The sequence below is a fragment of the Sus scrofa genome, chromosome 6 (assembly GCF_000003025.6).
Source record: "Sus scrofa isolate TJ Tabasco breed Duroc chromosome 6, Sscrofa11.1, whole genome shotgun sequence".
NCBI lineage: Eukaryota > Metazoa > Chordata > Mammalia > Artiodactyla > Suidae > Sus > Sus scrofa.
In genome coordinates, this window is record NC_010448.4 from 12515817 (window position 1) to 12538055 (window position 22239).

Below are 22239 nucleotides of genomic sequence, written 5' to 3' on the forward strand. Positions count from 1 at the left end.
CAGGGAAGGTTCTAGCAATATAAGCCTACCTCAGGAAACAAGAAAAAGCTCAAATAAACAACCTAACGTTACATCTAAAGCAGCTCAAGAGAGAACAGACAAGACCTAAAATTAGTAGAAGGAAAGAAATCATAAAGATCAGAGCAGAACTCAATGAAATAGAAATGAAGAAAACCATAGAAAAGATCAGTGAAACTAAAAGCTGGTTCTTTGAAAATATCAACAAAATTAATAGCAACAACAACAACAACAACAACAACAACAACAAAAGACAAAAGACAAAAAAAAAAAAAAAAAAAAAAAAAAAGAAAAAGGAGTTCCCGTCGTGGCGCAGTGGTTAACGAATCCGACTAGGAACCATGAGGTTGCGGGTTCGGTCCCTGCCCTTGCTCAGTGGGTTAACGATCTGGCGTTGCCGTGAGCTGTGGTGTAGGTTGCAGACGTGGCTCGGATCCTGCGTTGCTGTGGCTCTGGCGTAGGCCGGTGGCTACAGCTCCGATTAGACCCCTAGCCTGGGAACCTCCATATGCCACGGGAGTGGCCCAACAAATAGCAACAACAACAACAACAACAACAACAACAACAAAAGACAAAAGACAAAAAAAAAAAAAAAAAAAAAAAGAAAAAAAAGAAAATATCAACAAAATTGATAAACGCTTAGCCAGACTTATCAAGCAAAAAAGAGAGATGACTCAAATCAATAAAATTAGAAATAAGGAGTTCCCGTTGTGGTGCAGTGGAAACAAATCTAACTAGGAACCATGAGGTTGCAGGTTCAATCCCTAGCCTCCCTCAGTGGGTTAAGAACCTGGCATTGCCGTGAGTTGTGGTGTAGGTTGCAGATGTGGCTTGGATCCTGAGTTGCTGTGGCTGTGGCGCAGGCTGTCAGCAACAGCTCTGATTAGACCCCAAGCCTGGGAACCTCCATACGCCATGGGTACAGCCCTAAAAAGACAGACAGACAGACAGACAGACAGACAGCAAGACAGAAAGAAAGAAAGACAGACAGAAAGACAGACAGAAAGACAGACAGAAAGAAAAAGAAAGAAAGAAAGAAAGAGAAAAAGAAATGAAAAAGGATAAGTAACAATGGACACCACAGAAATACAAAGGATCATAAGAGACTACTATATGCAACTATATGCCAATAAAATGGAAAACCCAGAAGAATCGGACAAATTCTCAGAAAAGCACAATCTTCCAAGACTAAACGAAGATGAAATGGAAAAGATGAACAGACCAATCACAAGTATTGAAATTGAAACTTGATTAAAAAACTTCCAACAGGGCATTCCCGTCGTGGCTCAGTGGTTAACAAATCTGACTAGGAACCATGAGGTTGTGGGTTCAATCCCTGGCCTTGCTCAGTGGGTTAACGATCCGGCATTGCTGTGAGCTGTGGTGTAGGTTGCAGACGTGGCTTGGATCCTGTGTTGCTGTGGCTCTGGTGTAGGCTGGTGGCTACAGCTCCGATTTGACCCCCAGCCTGGGAACCTCCATATGCCATGGGAGCAGCCCTAGAAATGGCAAAAAGACAAAAAATAAATAAAATAAAATATACTTTGAAAAAAAAAATTCCAACAAACAAAAGTCCAGGACCGGATGGCTTCACAGGCGAATTCTATCGAACATTTAGAGAAGAGCTAACACCTCTCCTTCTGTAACTATTCCAAAAAATTGCAGAGGAAGGGACACTCCCAAACTCATTCTATGAGGCCACCATCACCCTGATACCAATACCAGACAAACATTCCACAAAAAAAGAAAAGTACAGGCCAATTCCACTGATGAACATCGATGCAAAAATCCTCAACAAAATAGTAGCAAACCACATCCAACAATACATTAAAAGGACTGTACATCATGATCAAGTGGGATTTATCCCAGGGATGCAAGGATTCTTCAATATCCGCAAATCCATCAGTGTGATACACCACATTAACAAACTGAAGAATGAAAACCATATGATCCTCTCCATAGACGCGGAAAAAGCCTTTGACAAAACCCAACACCCAATTCTGATAAAAACCCTTCAGAAAGTGGGCATAACGGGAACCTACCTCAACATGATAAGGGCCATATATGACAAACCCACAGTGAACATCATTCTCAATGGTGAAAAGCTGAAAGAATTCCCTCTAAGATCAGGAACAAGACAAGGATGTCCGCTCTTGCCACTACTCTTCAACATAGTTCTGGAAGTCCTAGCCACAGCAATCAGAGAAGTAAAAGAGATAAAAGGAATCCAAATTGGAAGGGAAAAAGTAAAACTATCACTATTTGCAGGTGACATGATACCATACCTAGAGAATCCTAAAGACTCTACCAGAAAACTCTTAGAATTGATCCATGAATTTGGCAAAGTCGCAGGATACAAAATCAATACACAGAAATCGACTGCATTTCTATATACTAACAATGAAAGATCAAAAAGGGAAATTAGAGAGTTCCCGTCGTGGCGCAGTGGTTAACGAATCCGACTAGGAACCATGAGGTTGCGGGTTCAAGCCCTGCCCTTGCTCAGTGGGTTAACGATCCGGCATTGCCGTGAGCTGTGGTGTAGGTTGCAGACGCGGCTCGGATCCTGCGTTGCTGTGGCTCTGGCGTAGGCCGGTGGCTACAGCTCCGATTAGACCCCTAGCCTGGGAACCTCCATATGCTGCGGGTGCAGCCCAAAGAAACAGCAAAAAGACCAAAAAAAAAAAAAAAAGTAAATTAGGGAAGTAATCCCATTTACCATTGCATCCAAAAGAATACAATACCTAGGAGTAAACCTACCTAAAGAGACAAAAGACCTGTACTGACGAAAGAAATCAAAGATGACACAATAGATGGAAGGACGTATCATGCTCTTGGATTGGAAGAGTTATATTATCAAAATGACTATACTACCTAAGGCAATCTACAGATTCAATGCAATCCCTATCAAATTACCAAGGACATTTCTCACAGAACTCAAACAAAATATTTTGAAGTTTGTTTGGAAGCACAAAAGACCCGGAATAGCCAAAGACATCCTGAAAAAGAAAAATGGAGCTGGAAGAATCAGGCTCCCGGACTTCAGACTATACTACAAAGCAACCGTCATCAAAACCGTATGGTACAGGCACAAAGACAGAAATATAGATCAGTGGAAGAGGATAGAAAGCCCAGAATTAAACCCACACACCTACAGCCAACTCATCTATGACAAAGGAGGCAAGAATATACAATGGAGAAAGGACAGCTTGTTCAGTAAGTGGTGCTGGAAAAAGTGGACAGCCACATGGAAAAGAATGAAATTGGAACACTCCCTAACACCATACACAAAAATAAACTCAAAATGGATTAAAGACCTAGATATAAGACCCAAACACTATAAAGCTCTTAGAGGAAAACATAGGCCAAACACTCTCTGACATAAAGAACAGCAACATCTTCTCAGATCCACCTATCAGAGTATTGACAACAAAAATAAAAATAAATAAATGGGACCTAATCAAACTTAAAAGTTTCTGCACAGCAAAGGAAACCCTAAACAAAATGAAAGACAACCCACACAATGGGAGAAAATATCTGCAAGTGAATCAACTGACAAGGGATTAATCTCCAAAATTTATAAACACCTTCTGCAGCTACATACCAAAAAAACAAACAAGCCTATCAAAAAATGGGCAGAAGATCTAAACAGACAGTTCTCCAAAGACATACAGATGGCCAAAAAACACATGAAAAGATGTTCAACATCACTCATTATTAGAGACATGCACATCAAAACCACTATGAGGTACCACCTTACACCAGCCAGAATGGCCATCATCCAAAAGTCTACAAACAATAAGTGCTGAAGAGAGTGGAGAAAAAGGAACCCTATGACACTGTTGGTGGGATTGTAAATTGGAGCAACCACTGTGGAAAGCAGTATGGAGATTCCTCAGAAAACCAAACATAGAACTACCATTTGATCTAGCAATCCCACTCCTGGGCATCTACCCAGAGAAAACCATGACTCGAAAAGACACATTTACTCCAATGTTCATTGCAGCACTATTTGCAATAGCCAATACATGGAAACAACCTAAATGTCCATCGACAGAGGAGTGGATCAAGAAGATGTGGTACACTGGAGTTCCCGTCGTGGCGCAGTGGTTAACGAATCCGACTAGGAACCATGAGGTTGCGGGTTCGATCCCTGCCCTTGCTCAGTGGGTTAAGGATCTGGCGTTGCCGTGAGCTGTGGTGTAGGTTGCAGACGCGGCTCGGATCCCGCGTTGCTGTGGTTCTGGCGTAGGCCGGTGGCTACAGCTCCGATTCAACCCCTAGCCTGGGAACCTCCATATGCCGCGGGAGCGGCCCAAGAAATAACAACAACAAAAAAAAAAAAAAGACAAAAAACAAAAAAAAAAAAAAAAAAAAAAAAAAAAAAAAAAAAAACAAAAAAAAAAAAAAGAAGATGTGGTACATATGCACAATGGAATATTACTCAGCCATTAAAAGGAACGCAATGCCAGCATTTTTAGCAATATGGATGGACCTAGAAATCCTCATGCTAAGTGAAATCAGACAATGAGACACCAACATCAAATGCTTTCACTGACATGTGGAATCTGAAAAAAGGATACAATGAACTTCTTTACAGAACAGATACTGACTCACAGACTTTGAAAATCTTATGGTTTCCAAAGGAGAGAGGTTGGCTGGGGGGTGGGGGGGAATGCTGAGGGTTTGGGATGGAAATGCTATATCATTGTACAACTATAAATGTAATAAATTCATTGAGTAATATAAAAAATATAAAAATTTTTAAAAATGCAATGAAATGCAAAGATACATTCCACGCTCCTGGATTGGAAGAATTAATATTGTTAAAATGGCCATACTACCCAATGCAATCTACAGATTTAATGTGATTCCTATCAAATTACCCATGACATCTTTCACAGAACTAGAACAAACAATCCAAAAATGTATATGGAACCACAAAAGACCCAGAATTGCCAAAGCTATCCTGAGGAACAATAAATAATAAGGAGGCATAAACTCTCCCAGACTTCAGGCAATACTACAAAGCTACAGTGATCAAGACAGTGTGGTACCAGATCAAAAACAGCCATATGGACCAATGGAACAGAATAGAGAGCCCAGAAATAAAACCATACACTTATAATCAATTAATCTTCGACTAGAAGGCAAGAATACAAAATGGGAAAAGGACAGTCTCTTCAGCAAGCGATGGTGGGAAACTGGAAAGCTGCATGTAAATCAACGAAAGGAGAACAGACCCTCATATCATGCACAAAAATAAACTCAAAATGGCTTAAAGACTTAAACCTAAGACATGACACTATAAAACTCCTAGAAGAGAACATAGGAAAAACATTTTCTGACATCAACTGTACAAACATTTCCTTAGGTCAGTCTCTGAAGGCAATAGAAATAAAAACAAAAATAAACCAGTGGGACCTAATCAAACTTACAAGCCTTTGCATAGCAAAGGAAACCATTAAAAAAAACAAAACAACAAGCCTATGGAATGGGAGAAAACAGTTGCAAATGATGCAACAGACAAGCAACTAATCTCCAAAATATACAAACAACTCATAAAACTCAAGAGAAAAAAACAACCCAACTGAAAAATGAACAGAAGACTTAAGTAGACATTTCCCCAAAAAAGATACATGGATGGCCAACAGGCCCATGAAAAAATGCTCAACATCACTAATTATTAGAGAAATGAAAATCAAAGCTACAGTGAGGTGCCACCTCTCACTGGTCAGAAGGGCTGATAAGACTATGAACAACAAATACTGGAGAGGGTTTGGAGAAAAGGGAACCCTCCTGCACTGCTGGTGGGAATGTAAATTGGTACAACTACTACAGAAAACAGTACGGAGGTTCTTTAGAAAACTACCCTATGATCCAGTAATCCCACTCCTGGGCATCTATCCAGACAAAACTTTCATTCAAAAAGATACAGGCATTCCTATGTTCATTGCAGAACTATTCACAATAGCCAAGACATGAAAACAACCTAAAAGACCACTAATAGATGAGTGAATTAAGAAAATGTGGTACATATACACAATGGAATACTATTCAGCCATAAAAAGAACAAGATAATGCCATTTGGAGCAACATGGATGGAACTAGAGATTCTCATTCTAAGTGAAGTAAGTCAGAAAGAGAAAGACACATACCATATGATATCACTTATACGTGGAATCTAAAATATGGCATAGATGAACCTACCTACAGAACAGAAATGGACTCACAGACATGGACAGTGACTCGTGGTTGGGGAGGGGCACAGGGAGTGGGATGGCCTAAGGAGTTCAGGGTTAATACATGCAAACTATTACATTTAGAATGGAAAGACAATGAGGTTCTGCTGTATAGCACAGGAAACTATGTCCAATCCCTTGTGACAGACCATGATGAAAGATAATGTGAGAAAGAGTGTGTGTACAGATGTATGACTGGGTCACTTGGCTGTACAGCAGAATTTACAGAATAATATGAATCAACTATATTTTTAAAATTTTTAAATAATATTAAACAGGAAAAAGTATCATAATGCTTTATACATTCATTTTTACACGTTACATTACACACCAAAAAAAAAAATCAGGAAAAAATGAGGAACTTCTATGCTCTGATATGGAAAGACTTCAAAAACATGTTACTGAGTGACAAAAACAGACATAATCAAGAGAATGAAAAGACAAAGACATCTCTGCAACACACATACTTGATAAAGGACTGATACCCAAAATAGATAAAGAACTTTTAAAATTAAACAATATAAAAGTAAATAAACATTTAAAAATTGGCTAAAAACTTTGAGACACCTCACTAAGGAAGATATACAGATGGTAAATAAACCCATATAAAGATACTCAATATCATATCATCAGAGAATTATAAATTACAACAAGATACTGCTAAACACCTATTAAATGGCCAAAGTTCATGACAACAAATGATTGCAAGGTTGTGGAGTAACAGGAAATCTCATTCACTGCTGGTGGGAACGCAAATGTTATAGCCACTTTGGGGAATTCCCATTGCGGCTCAGCAGTAACAAACACGACTAGTATCCATGAGGACATGGGTTCGATCCCTCGCCTCATTCACTGGGTTAAGGATATTGTGTTGCCATTAGCTGAAGTGTAGGTCACAGACACAGCTCGATCTGGAGTGGCTATGACTGTGGTGTAGGCTGGCAGCTATAGCTCCAATTCGACCCCTAGCCTGGGAACTTCCATATGCCATGGGTGCAGCCCTAAAAAAATAAAGACGAAAAAGTGTTATAGCCACTTTGGAAGACAGTCTGGCAGTTTCTCACAAAACTAAACAAACTCTTACAATCTAGCAATTGTCCTTAGTGTTTACCCAAATGATTAACTTATTGCCACAAGAAAACACTACACAGAGATATTTACAGCAACTTAATTACAATCCTCAAAACAAGGAAGCAACCAAGATATTCTTCAATAGCTGAATGGATAAATAATGGTGGTACATGCAGACAATAGAATATTATTCAATACTAAAAAAAAAAAAAAAAGAGCTATCATGCCCTGAAAAAACATGGAGGAAACTTAAGTGCATATCACTAAGTGAACAAGACGCCAGTCTGAAAAGGGTACATCTGAATGTTTCCAAGTATATGACATTCTGGAAAAGGCAAAAGTTAAAAAAATTAAAAGGGGGACAGTAAAAAAAAAAAAAATCAGTGGTTTCCAGGGGCTCAGGGAGAGGGAGGAGGGATGAACAGATGGAGCACAGGGGATTCTGTGGGCAGTGAAACTATTCTGTATGACATGATATGGTGCATACATATCATTATATATTTGTCAAAACGCATAGGATGCACAGCACCAAAAGCAAATCCTGATGTAAACTATGGACGTTAAAGTATCAATTGTAACAGGTATACCACATTAATGCAAGGGGTAAATAAGACGGGAAACTGTGTGTGCAGACGGAGTGAAGGAGTATAGGGGAACTGTCTGTACTTTTCACCCCAATTTTCTCTGTGCCCAAAACTGCTCTAAAAAAAATGAAGTCTATTCATTAAAAGCACAATAACCTACATATAAACAGAAGAGTATGATTAGTATGCTATCTCATAATAACCTAGACTTGTACTTGTATAAACATGTAGAAATAAATCCTAGAATGGTACTCAAGAAAGTAATGACAATGGAACTCGTGAAGATTAAAGAACTTAAATACATATCCAACTATTTAATGGATTCTCTTGCATCATGTTAATCTGACTGGAAAAATAAAATATACAATTACCCTGAAGAATGCTATATGAAATAAACAGAGACAAACTAATAACCTACTTAATTTGGGTTGTTTCTGGGGGTGCTATTCAAAACACCATCTATATAAAAGTCTGTAAAATTTATTCAGACCTAATACTAAAAAAACAAGGAAATGGTATTCAAAACCCATGCAAGACAATTAACTTCATTTACTTTTTGGCTGCTGGTATTGATTATTTTTATGATGTTTTCCTTGAGCTTTACTTATTTATACCTTTCTATTTTATCTTCTAGTTCCTTATAAACTTCCTCAAATGCACAGAAAAATAAAACTGAGAATTAATAACTCACCTCGGATTTGCTCATTTTCTGCAGCTTTTGGGCAGAGAACTATGAAGGAAGAACTGGAAGAGAGGTAAAAGGAAGATACTGTTATTAAAAATCTGACCTGACTCACAACTTCTAGAATGACTTGTTTAGAAACCCTGGGAAAGGAGTTCCCATTGTGGCACAGTGGTTAACAAATCCGACCAGGAAACATGAGATTGCGGGTTGGATCCCTGGCCTTACTCAGTAGGTTAACAATCTGGCATTGCCATGAGCTGTGGTGTAGGTTGCAGACGCGGCTTGGATCCCACGTTGCTGTGGCTCTGGTGTAGGCTGGCAGCTACAACTCTGGTTAGACCCCTAGCCTGGGAACCTCCATATGCCACGGGAAGTGGCCCTAGAAAAGGCGAAAGGACAAAAAAGAAAGAAAGAAAGAAAGAAACTCTGGGAAAATATCACCTCCTAGGCTAATAGTCCCTTTGCCTGTTCAGAAGGGGAAAAAGGCTCATGTTGGCAGCATTTACCCTCATTATGAAACATTATGAAATACCTGAAAAAACAAGACTAAGACAACCCACTATCAATGGACAAAATAAACAACAGAAACCATAACTGATGAGATTATCAGGCAGGGACTTTAGAACTTTGATTCATATGTTAAAGCCTTAATTGCACAAGTTTACAACATGAATAAACGAATAGAGAATTTCAGGAGAGAAACTTCACGAACAAAATGGAAATACTAGGAAAAGTATAGTAACTGAGTTGAAAGAATACCTTCAATAGGCAACACAACAGAGCTGCAAAAATTTTCAGTAAATCTAAAGATAAGTCAAAAGAAATTACCCAAACTGAGATAGAAAGAGTAAGTGAGAAAGTAAAGGGGGAGGAGGAGAAGGACAGAATTCAAGGTCAGTAGTACAATATCAAGTGGCCTAATAAAAATGTACTGGAATCTCAAAAGCAGAGAAAATGGGAGAGAAGTAGTCTCCAAAGACAAAATGACCATAAGTTTTCCAAAAATAATAAATGATATCAAACCACAGATCCAAGAAATTCAGATAATTTACCAAAAAAGTTTAAACAATACAATAAAACAAAGACACACCATGTTCAAATATATGGAAACCGGAGTTCCTGTTGTGGCTCAGTGGTTAACAAACCCAACTAGTATCCATGAGGACACGGGTTCGATCCCTGGCTTTGCTCAGTGGATTAAGGACCCAGCATTGCCATGAACTGTGATGTACATCACAGACGCGGGTCATATCCTGCGTTGCTGTGGCTGTGGTGTAGGCCAGCAGCTGTAGCTCCAATTCGACCCCTAGCCTGGGAACCTCCATATGCCTCAGGTACAGCCCCCAAAAAGACAAAATAAATAAATAAATAAATAAATAAAAACAAGTAAAAGGAAAACAAAGTTAGAAATTCTTGAAAGCAGCCAGGAAAAAAACTGACACACTATATATAGACATACCTCATTTTACTGCACTTTACAGACTGCTTTTTTAAAAAAAACAAATTGAAGATTTGTGGCAACCCTGCCTTGTCAGATGATGGTTAGCGGGGTTTTTTTTTTAAAGTAATACAGTTGTTTGTTTGTTTGCTCGTTTTTGCTTTTTAGGGCCACACCTGTGGCATATGGAAGTTCCCAGGTTGGGGGCTCAATCAGCTGCAGCTGCTGGCCTACACAGCAGTAATGTGGGGTCCCAGCTGCATCTGGAACCTACACCTCATCTCAAGGCATCATAGATCCTTAACCCACTGAGGCCAGGGATCAAACCTGCATCTTCATGGATACTAGTCAGGTTCATTACCACTGAGCCACAAGAGGAATTCCCAGTAATAATAAAGTGTTTTTAAACTAAAGTGTATACATTGTTTTTTAGACATAATGCTACTGCATACTTAACAGACTGAAGAATAAGGTAAATATATCATTTATATGCCCTGGGAAACCAAAAACCTCATGTGACTTGCTTTATTGTGGTCATCTGGAACTGAATCTTTGACATTTCCAAGGTATACTTGTACAGAAGAACCAACAAAAAGAATCACAGCCAATTTCTTATCAGAAACTCTGTAAGCCAGAAGACAATGTAGTGACATCTTTAACACACTTAAAAAAAGAAAGAAAAAAAGAAAAAACTACCAATCCAGTATTCTACAGTATTCTATACCCAGCGAATATATCTCTCAAAAAATAAAAGTGAAATAAAAACCCTTTCAAAGAAACAAAAACAGAAAAAAATTCATTAACAATAGACCTGATCTTCAAGAAATATTTAAAGAAGTTCTTCAGATAGAAGGAATATGATATGAGACGGAAACATGGATCTACACAAAGAAATTAAGATCTGTGGGAATGGTTGAAATGAGGACAAATATAAGACATTTTTTCCTACTTTTAATCAATCTAAAGGAGAACTGATTGTCTAAAGCAAAAGGAGTGGAAAAGTTGTGTGAGCTTATAACATATGAAAAAGTAAAATATATAAACAAAAATGGCATGATGAAATTGTTGATGGGAGTATACCGTTTTAAGGATCTTATGATACACACAAGCAGTAGAATATATCTTAAGGTCTACTGTGATTCACTCAAGAAATTAATTTAAACCCTAGGGCAACCACAAAAGATTTTTTTTTTTTGTCCTTCTGCCATTTCTTGGGCCGCTCCCACAGCACATGGAGGTTCCCAGGCCAGGGGTCTAATTGGAGCTGTAGCCACCAGTCTACACCAGAGCCACAGCAACGCGGGATCCAAGCTGCGTCTGTGACCTACACTACAGCTCACAGCAACGCCGGATCCTTAACCCACTGAGCAGGGCCAGGGACGAACCCACAACCTCGTGGTTCCTAGTTGGATTCGTTAACGACTACGCCACGATGGGAACTCCAAAAGATTTTTTTTTAAGAGGGATAAACAGTAAGCCAATAGTGGAGAAAAATATGAAATCATGAAAACTACCACTAAATCCAAATATAATCAGAAAAAGAGGAAGAGAGGAACAAAGACTAGATGGGCCAAGTGGGAAAAAACTAACAAGATGGTAGATTCGGAGTTCTCATCATGGCACAGTGGAAATGAATCTGACTAGGAATCATGGCTTCAATCCCTGGCCTCATTCAGTGGGTTAAGGATCTGGCATTGCCATGAGCTGTGGTGTAGGCCGGCAGCTACAGCTCCGATTAGAGCCTGGGAATCTCCATATGCCAAGGGTGCAGCCCTAAAATAAAAAAAGAAAGACAACAAACCCACAAAAACCAAGATGGTAGATTTTAACCCAACCATCTCAATAACTGGTACAAACACATCAATTAAACAACAGAGGTTGCCAAACTGGATTAAAAAAAAAATTATGTGCTCTCTACCAGCAATGTATTTTAAATATAAAAACAGTGATGAATTTAAATTTATACTTTAAGGCAGAACGAGAAGATTTAAGATAGAATTCTCTCTCTCTGTTCTTTGGGCCTCTTCCCTCAACCTTTAGTGTGCAATGCCCATCCACATTCACCAGACCTCCTCAAAGATGGGAATGCCTGGAGTTCCCACTGTGGCACAGTGGGTTAAGAATCCGATTACAACAGCTCAGGTTATGGAGGCATGGGTTTGATCCCTGGCCTGATGCAATAGATTAAAGGATCCAGCACTGCTACAGCTGTGGCTTAGGTTGAAGCTGGGGCTCATGTTCAATCATGCCTCAGATGCAGCCATTAAAAAAAAAAGATGGGAATACCTATTTAACCATAAAGATCCCCCCCTTTTTTTCCCTTTCTTCTCATGTAACTTCTTAAAAGATTAACACTCTTTCTCAATTCTGTAAAGGGTCATGATGACTTGCTGCTCACTTTGTATGTGCTTACCTGGACTACTGTTTATTTGGTGAATTTTATGCAAATTGTCAGTATGTCATTTTGATGTATGATCCTCTGTATCAAAAATGTATATGATTCCTCTCTGGGCTTGGATTGGATTTGCAATGAAATGGCCAAATGCACCAAGGTCAGAATTGTGGGTAAATACAGCATTATGGTGCTTCTCTCAGGAAAATGGTGATGAAAATTGAAATCAGCCAGCATGCCAAGTACACTTGCTCCCTTCTGTGGCAAAACCAAGATGAAGGGAAGAGCTGTGGGCATCTGGCACTGTGGTTCCTGTAGGAAAATGGTAGCTGGTGGTGCCTGGACCTACCACACCACTTCCACTGTCTGCCATTAGAAGACTGAAGAAATGGAAGGACCAGTAGAAGCACCAACATTGGAAAGCCTATAATAAATGGGTTAATTTATGTAACAAAAATAAAAAATAAAAAAACATGTATACAACTGCACCTTCAACTTCTAACAAGCTAAACAGTTCTCAGAGCTTCTGAGTGTCTCCCAGGTTATAATCCTCAGGTTGACTTAACTAAAATTCTCTTTCTTCTTAATTTGACTGCTAACTGAATTTTCACCAACAATAGCCAGTCACAGACAAAGCTCAGATCCCACGTTGCTATGGCTGTGTGTAGGCCAGCAGTTGTAGCTCCGAATTGATCCCTAGCCTGGGAATTTCCATATGCCACAGGTGTGGCCCTAAAAAGGTAAAAAAAAAAAAAAAAAGATATTCCTTGCAAACTTTAATCAAAATAAAGTTGCAGTGATTATCTTAATATCGAAGTAGACCTAAAAAAAACTATTACCGGGAATAAAGTGTAATAGTACATTATGTCACTGTGATAAATGACAGGTGATAAAAGCGTCAAATCACCAGAACACATAACAACCCTAAATTTATATGCAAAAAAAGAAATTCAAAATACAAGAACTGAAAGAAAAAAATGATAAATCCACAATTACAGTTCAAGACTTCAATATTCTTTTCTCAGTAGGTGACAAAAACCAGTAAGGATATATAAGAACTGAGCCACACTATCAACCACCCTGACCTATGTAGTATTTACAGAAAACTCTACCATCAAAAGCAAAATAGTCATTAGTGTACATTACAAAAAAAAAAAAAAAAAAAAATCCCCAAGACAAATACTATCCTTGGCCATAATTTTTTTCTTTTTTTTTTGGCCAAACCCACAGCATATGGAAATTTCCAGGCCAGGGATTGAATCTGCCTCACAGCAGCAACCCAAGCCACTGCAGTGACAATGCCAGATCCTTAAACCACTGAGGCACACAGGAACTCCAAATCTCAACAAGTTTTAAAGAACTGCAATATGTAACGATGAACACTCTTTGGCCAAAAGAGAATTAAACTAGAAATCAATAATAGAAATAACTTTAGAAAAACTCCCAAATTTTGGAAATTAAATAACCAATGAGTTAAAAAAGAAACCACAGGGAAAAGTTTAAAAACAAACAAACAAACAAAAAAATCCCAGCAAATTGAATGGAAATGAAAGCAAAACATATCAGAATTTGGGGGATGAAGCTAAAGCAGTATTTAAAGAACAGTTATAGCCTTAAGGCCAATATCATGAATGATCAAGGAGACATTACTACAGATGCTACAGACCTTAAAGTTAGTTATTCACAATAAAAATGGATAACCATTAGCTACGCTAATTAAGGAGAAATCCCAAATATACAAAATAAGAAAAGTGGAACACGAGATAAAAGATAAAATAATGGAAAAAAGATTCCATCTTCAATAACAAAATACTACATAAGAATAAAGTTAATAAAAATGCAAATCTTTCATAATCAAGACTATAAAGTGTGAAGGAGGCAAAAATCAAAGAGAACTTGAACAAACAGGAAGGCCGACAGAAAGATTCAACATCATAAAGGGGTCCATTTCTCCTACTTAAATGTAACCATTAAGTGGAGAATGATAAAAAGTACCAATATATTTTCTTAAAACACAATTCATTCTAAAGTACCAATAGGAATCATAAGTAAACCTGTATAATGAGATTATACTTTGAGAAGTGTGGGGAAGGCTTTTGAGTGTATAAAAAGGAAGAGCAGGAGTTCACGTCGTGGCTCAGCCGTTATGAACCCCTAGTAGGAACCATGAGGACATGGGGTTCCATCCCTGGCCTTGCTCAGTGGGTTAAGGATCCCCCGTTGCCCTGAGCTGTGGTGTAGTTTGCAGATGTGGCTTGGATCTGGTGTGGCTGTGGCTGTAGGCCGGCGGCTACAGCTCCGATTGGACCCCTAGCCTGGGAACCTCCACATGCCATGCGGGTGCGGCCCTAAAAAGACAAAAATAAATTAAAAAATGAATAAAAAGGAAGAGCAGTAAATTGAACCATGGGGAAAATCAAATTGCCTCCATGGCAAAAACTAGCAGTGAGTGAAGTTAAAAGGCAAATGAAAAAAATATTTGCCATTAATTTGACAAAGTACCAGCTGGCTATGTGATGCAGGGTAATGCGCTTCACCTGTGCCTTCGTTTTTCCTTCTGTTGAAACTGAAGAACCAGTGAAGTCACAGGGTAGGTGTGAGGATTGCGTGAACATACGACGAAAACGCTCCTGCAAACAGGTCACACCTCTTACTCATTCCGCACTTCGTGCACCTCAGGAAACTTGCGAAGGTTTTTGAGCCTCCCTCCAACCCCGCGAGGCCCGGGACGCAGCACGCGGCAGCCGGGTGCTGCCAGGTGTGCCCGGCCCCGCCCCCAGCCCGCCCGGCCGGGTCACGCGCGCGCCCGCCTGCCGGGCTTCCGGACTCGCTCCCGCCCCACCGGAGACCTTCGCTGCCGGTCGGAGGCGCTTTGCCTGACAAAGGGAGGAAGGCGAACCCTCGCCGCCACCCTCCACCTTGGCCGTCCCCGCCCCCGCACGTCCGGCCAGGCGGGCCCCGCCGGCCCCGCGCCAAGGAGAGCGCGGACCTGCCCCAGACGCCGCCCCGAGGGTCACCACCGCCTGCGAGTCGCCGAAGTTTGGGCTCCTACCCTGCGCGGGCACGAGCCCATCCTTCATCGCCTTCCCCTCGGCCCCTAGACTCCGCAGAGCTGCCTGGCAGGCCCCTTCCTACCTGGAGGAGCACAGTCTCCGCTCGTGGCTCAGTGCCAGGCCGGGTCAGGGCGCAGGGCGGCTAAGACGCGGAGACCGGGGCCCTGTCACCCACTCGCGGCTGGAGGTGGGGGAAGGGCGGCTACCGGCGCGCTCGCTGCATCGCACATGCGCAGATGCAGGGTTGTTCGCGGTCCCAGGGTCTGCCGAGGGGTGGGCCATCGAACTTCGGGACTACATCTCCCATAAGGCTGCGGGGCCGCGCCGTAGGGACTCTCAGGAAAGTCTTCACCTTGTTTAGCGGGTCGGAGGAGGGCTTACCAAAATAATCCCTTCGTGGTGGAGGGGAAACTTCATTTCCCTCAGAACGGGTTGTGAGTTACAATCGCTACGTCCCCCAAATACGGAACACTGGCTTTTAAAGAGTACACAGGTGATTGACGTTAAGTGTATTTAAATTGTAAATATGCATAAAATAAAGCAAATGTCACCCATAATATCACTTTTCAAAGGTATGTAACAAACTTACACCCTCCTGATATTTTTAAAAAATAAAATTGGCCATAAGGATACTGTGTGCTGCAACTTTTTTTTTTTCTTTTTAGGGCCACACGCAGGGCATATGGAGGTTCCCAGGCTAGGGGTCTAATCAGAGCTACAGCTGCGGGCCTACACCCCAGCCACAGCAATGCCAGATCCCAGCCGCATCTGCCACCTACACCACAGCTCATGGCAACACTGGATCCTTAACCCACTGAGCAAGGCCAGAGATTGAACATGCAACCTCATGGTTCCTAGTCGGATTCATTTCCCCTGAGCCATGAGGGGGAACACCTAACTTTTTTTGTTTTTTTCAAGCTTCATGCTCACAGTTAAATTTGAGGAAAATGTACACGGAGGACCGATACACCATCTGCCCCACATATGCACGGCCTCCTCCACTGTCAACATCCAGTACCAGAGTGGTACATCTGTTGTAATGGAACACACGCTGATGTATCACCTAAAATCAACAGTTTACATTAGGGTTCACTTGGTGTTGAACCTTCCACAGGTTTTGACAAATATATAATCTGTAGGCACCATAATCATATCACGCAGAACAGTTTCCTGCCCACAAAATCCCCTGTGCTCCATCTGTGCATCCCTCCCTCCCTCTCCCTGAGCCCCTGGAAACCACCGAATTTTTTTTTTTTTTTTTACTGTTCCCCTAATTTTGCCTTTTCCAGAATGTCTTATAGCTGGAATCATTCAGTATGTAGCCCTTTCACTTCATAATATGCATTTAAGTTTCCTCCATATCTTTTCACAGCTTGAAAGCCCATTTCTTTTTTGCACTGCATAATGTTCCACTGTCTGGACATACCACTATTTATTTATCCATTCAGCTACTAAAGGACATCTTGGTTGCGTCCAAGTTTTGACAATTGTGAATAAAGGTATAAGTATCCCTGTACAGTGTTTTGTGTGGAAATAAAATAAGTTTCGCATTTGTGTAAGTACCAAGGAACACAACAGTTAGAGTGTATGGTAAGAATATGTTTAATTTTGTGAGAAACTGCCAGACTGTCTTCCACAGTGGCTGTAATATCTGCATTCCCACCAGCAATGAATTGAGTTCCTATTGCTCACATCCTTATCAGCATTTGGTGGTGTCAGTGTTGTGGACTTTGGCCATTTTAATAGGCGTGTAGTGGTAGCAACTAGATTTTAATTAAAACAAAAAAAACTACCGTTACTGAACCAAACTTGGGTCTGTATGCCCACACATAGTGAAGCCCAGCTACTGACACCAGATTGTGGTGAAGAAAAGAGCAGCCTTTATTGCAAGGCTCAGCAAGGAGTACGGGTAGCTAATGATCAACACACTGGAATCTCCCAATGGCTTATAGAGAAGGGTTTGCTTTATTCCTCTATTTTAAATAAACCTTTACTGGATAAATAAAACAGTAAAAACATTAAAGAAACAAACTATTTCCATTTTTGTATATTCCTTCCTAGCTTTTGGTCATAAGCCTGCTATTTCTTAGCTATAATAAATGCACATACTGTCTATTTTATCAAATTTCAAATATTTTTATATTTAGTCTTTAAAAATAAAGAGAAAAAAATGCACCTATTAGAGTGTCCTTAATAAGTGCTAGTTAAACGTTTTTTCCTAGATTTAAAGAGATGAAAATGTTAAGATCTTTTATTTATTTATTTATTTATTTATTTATTGTCTTTTTGCCTTTTCTGGGGCCGCTCCCGCAGCATATGGAGGTTCCCAGGCTAGGGCTCTAATCAGAGCTGTAGCCACCGGCCTACACCAGAGCCACAGCAACTCGGGATCCAAGCTGCTTCTGCAACCTACACCACAGCTGACGCCAATGCCGGATCCTTAACCCACTGAGCAAGGCCAGGGATCAAACCTGCAACCTCATAGTTCCTAGTCAGATGTGTTAACCACTGCGCCACGACGGGAACTCCCTAAGGTCTTTTTCTTTCTCTTTTTTTTTTGTCTTTTTGCTATTTCTTTGGGCCGCTCCCGCGGCATATGGAGGTTCCCAGGCTAGGGGTCGAATCGGAGCTGTAGCCATCAGCCTACACCAGAGCCACAGCAACGTGGGATCCAAGCTGCTTCTGCAACCTACACCACAGCTCACGGCAATGCCAGATCGTTAACCCACTGAGCAAGGGCAGGGATCGAACCCGCAACCTCATGGTTCCTAGTCGGATTCGTTAGCCACTGCGCCACCCGGGAACTTCCTAAGGTCTTTTTCTTATGTTAACTTTTCTAATGATATTTTGCCATTGCATTTCGGAGATACTCAATCAAATGTAGTGAATTGTTGATATTCGATTTAGATTTAGATTTTTTATTCTGAGTTTATGAAAGAGATTGACTTGTAATTTTTTTACTCTTTGTTTGAATCTAGAGAAAAGTTTTTAAAGACAGGGTGAGAGAGAGGGTGGTGTGATGTGGGATGATCCATTGGTTCATGGACATTTTCCTGATTGGTTGGTGGTGAGGTAATCAGGAGTCAACATCCATCAACTTTCTGGTTTTAACCGGCCTGGGGTCTATGTGCTTATGGTCAACATGTAGTTAATTTCTTCCACCTGGTAGAGGTTTCAGGATTTACAAAATAGTTCAAGCATTTGGTTCAGAATATTATAAACAGTCTTTGAGGAAGAGATCCTTGACTTAGTTTAATGGCTAAACTATTATTATTTTGTCTTGCTTGACTGTTCTTCTCTGTGTATTTTCTCATTTCTCTGATTAAATTTGCTCTTTGGAACTTGGGGAAGGCAAGTTTTCTACAAACAAGAGACAGAAGTTCCTGTCATGGCTCAGTGATTAACCAACTCGACTAGTGTCCATGAGGATGCGGGTTCAATCCCTGGCCTTGCTTGGTGGATTCAGGATCCCGCGTTGCCATGAGCAGTGGTGTAGGTTGCAGACATGGCTTGGATCCCAGGTTGCTGTGACTGTGGTGTCGGCCAGCAGCTGTAGCTCCAATTCGACTCCTAGCCTGGGAACCTCCATATACCACAGGTATGGCCCTAAAAAGACAAAAAATTTAAAAAATTTAAAAAAATATAAAAAACACGAGGTAGGTAGAGGACATTGTGGGGTTTCTGTCCTGGGAAGGCCTCATAGGGTTCTTCTCAGTCATAGCACTTGAACACAAATGTTCATAGCAGCATTATTCACAAGAGCCAAAAATGGAAACAACTCAAGTGCCCATCAACAGAAGAATGGGTAAATAAAATATGGTATACACTTTTAAGAGAATATTATTCAGCTAAAAAAAGAATGAAGTGCTAAAACAGGCTACAACATGGATGAACCTTGAAGACATATGAGTTGAAATGAGCCACATACCAAAGGACATATACTGTATGATTCCACCTACCTAAACTATCTAGAAGAGGTAAATTCATAGAAAGAAAGTAGAATAGAGGTTACTGGGGACTAGGAGAAGGGAGGCATGGGAGTTACTACTTAATGGGTGGAGAATTTCTGTTTGGGAAGATGAAAAAGTTCTGGAAAGAGACAGTGGTGATGCGTAGCTGTGAATGTGGTTAGCACCACTGAATTGTACACTTAAAAGTGGTGAAAATGGTGAATTTTAAAAAATAATAAACTGGATTGAAGTGATTGTTGCAGAACTCTGTAAATTACTAAAAATCAAAGTGTCAGCAAGATATTTTTAATTATGTATTGTTTGCACTGTTTTGATTCTTTTTTTGTTTGATGGGATAATTCCATACTTCATCAGAAAGAAAAAGAGAATACTCAGGATATTTTTTAAAAGAGAGATTAATAACTATTAGACATAAAAATGTATTACAAGAGGTCCCGTCGTGGCGCAGTGGAAACAAATCTGACTAGGAACCACGAAGTTGTGGGTTCGATCCCTGGCCTTGCTCAGTGGGTTAAGGATCTGGCATTGCCGTGAGCTGTGGTATAGGTCGCAGACATGGCTTGGATCTGCTGTTGCTGTGGCTGTGGTGTAGGCTGGCAGCTACAGCTCTGATTCGATCCCTACCCTCGGAACCTCCATATGCTGCTAGTGTGTCCCTAAAAGGACAAAAAGACCAAAAAAAAATAAAAAATAAAAAAAACTAAAACAGTAAGAAACTTTTTGGCCATGCCTGCAGCACATACAAGTTCCTGGGCCTGGGATCAAACCTGGGCCACAGGAGTCAAACCCGAGCCACAGCAGTGACAATGCTGGATCTTTAACCTGCTGTGCCTCAAGAGAAATCCAAGTAAAAACTTGTTAATAGTGGCTACAGAAATAAATAAAGGACCTCAAAAGTATATATTAATTTAATGTCTGTTTTCACAGCAGCACTTGTGAAAAACTGGAATTTTCCATGATTGTTCTTAGGCAACTAATTAACAATTTGAAGGAAAAAATGTTAGGTTCCTGTCTGCACATTAGAACAATTAAGTATAAGCAAGATGCATGATTTTAAAATGAAAACTATCAAAGCAGTTAAAAAGAAATAAGAGAATATTTTTTCTATTTTTTGAGTGAGAAGTTTTAACACCAAAGGAAGAAAATCATAAAGAAAATAATTGACAAATTCAACTACAAAGATAATTCTGAAAAAAATGCTACAAAGTTAAAGACAAACAAGCTGCTAAAATAAAGAAATGGAGAAATGGGTATTCTCTCTTTCTTTTTGTCTTTTTAGGGCCGCACCCTCAGCATTTGGAGGTTCCCAGGCTAGGGGGCTAAACAGAGCTGTAGCCGCCGGCCTACACCACAGCCACAGCAATGCCAGATCTGAGCCGCGTCTTCGACCTACACCACAGCTCACGGCAACACTGTATCCCTAACCCACTGAGCAAGGACAGGGATGGAACCCGCAACCTCATGGTTAGTAGTCGGGTTCATTAACCACTGAGCCATGACAGGAACTCCCAAAAAATGGATATTATTAATTTATGAACTCCTCTTACAAGTTAATGTAACCCCAATAATAAAAATAAGCTAAGGAGGGAGTTCCCATCGTGGCGCAGTGGTTAACGAATCCGACTAGGAACCATGAGGTTGTGGGTTCCATCCCTGGCCTTGCACAGTGGGTTAAGGATCCGGCGTTGCCGTGAGCTGTGGTGTAGGTTGCAGACGCGGCTCGGATCCCGAGTTGCTGTGGCTCTGGCGTAGGCCGGTGGCTGCAGCTCCGATTCGACCCCTTGCCCGGGAACCTCCATATGCCGCGGGAGCGGCCCAAGAAATGGCAAAAAAGACAATAAGTAAGTAAATAAATAAATAAATAAATTCACGGTACTTAAAAAAAAAAAAAAAAACAAAAAAAAACTAAGGATATGACCAGCCAATTAAAAATGAAACACATAGAAAAATAAGTTTGTCAAAAATGTTTTCTTGGAGTTCCTGCTGTGGTGCAGTGGGTTAAGAATCCAACTGCAGTGGCTTGGGTCGCAGTGGAGGCGAGGGGTCCCTGGCCTAAGAACTTCCACATGCTGTGGGTGCTACCATTTAAAAAAAAATTTTTTTTCCCTCAGGAGTTCTCTTGTGGAAAGCTCAGTTAATTAAGCAACCAGTGCTGTCACTGCTACAGCTTGGGAAGCTGCTCTGGCACAGGTTCGATCCCTGACTCGGGCACTTGTGCATGCCACAGGTGCAGCCAAAAAACAAAAAAAAAAGTCTTCTCTCTACTCAAAATCAAAGAAAAGCAATATAACTCATGCAATATCATTTTGACCTGTAAGTTTGGCCAATGCTTAAAAGAGTAATGATACCCAGGGTTGGAACAACTTGGAAAAATTTTTTTATAAAATTCTGGTGGGATTATAATATATAAAATCATTCCAAAGGCCTCATTGTATCCAAAGTTAAAATTTTAGAGGCATCACAACTTTTAAGCTTGTACAATGATGTATAAACAAGAATGTCTGTTCTCACCCTGCAGTTTATATCTGCAAAACACTGGAGACAACCTAAGAATCTTTCAACAGGTAGAAGTAAAATAAATTGTGATACATAAATAGAATTTGGAGAGACATTGAGAATGATAACATACACTACGGGGAGATGGTGAACGCATTGAGAAATGAACAAATGTATGTGCTGGGCATTTGGGATGGAAATGCCATAAAATTTGGTTGTGATGATTGTTGTACAGCTATAAAAGTGATAAAATCCTTTGAGTAAAAGAAAAGTGAATGAATGTAAAGGA

General features: G+C 40.4%; 1 protein-coding gene and 1 pseudogene across 5 annotated transcripts in view; one reads left to right on the forward strand and one right to left on the reverse strand.

Annotated features, from left to right (window-relative positions):
• ZFP1 (ZFP1 zinc finger protein) overlaps positions 1-22239 on the reverse strand; it is a 69179-nt gene that overhangs the window by 35519 nt on the left and 11421 nt on the right. The window contains exons 1-3 of one of the 5 annotated variants that reach the window (XM_013998179.2): positions 15566-15874; positions 14968-15060; positions 8607-8659 (exon numbers count right to left, since the gene is read on the reverse strand). In XM_013998179.2, coding sequence (XP_013853633.1) covers positions 8607-8621 — 15 coding nt within the window. In that variant the 5' untranslated portion in view covers positions 8622-8659; positions 14968-15060; positions 15566-15874. Of the gene's footprint in view, positions 1-8606; positions 8660-14967; positions 15061-15565; positions 15876-22239 lie in introns of those variants that run through there. The other 4 variants (XM_005664345.3, XM_013998177.2, XM_013998178.2 and 1 more) reach the window with 4 other exon arrangements.
• On the forward strand, positions 11406-13566 carry LOC110260913 (annotated as a pseudogene).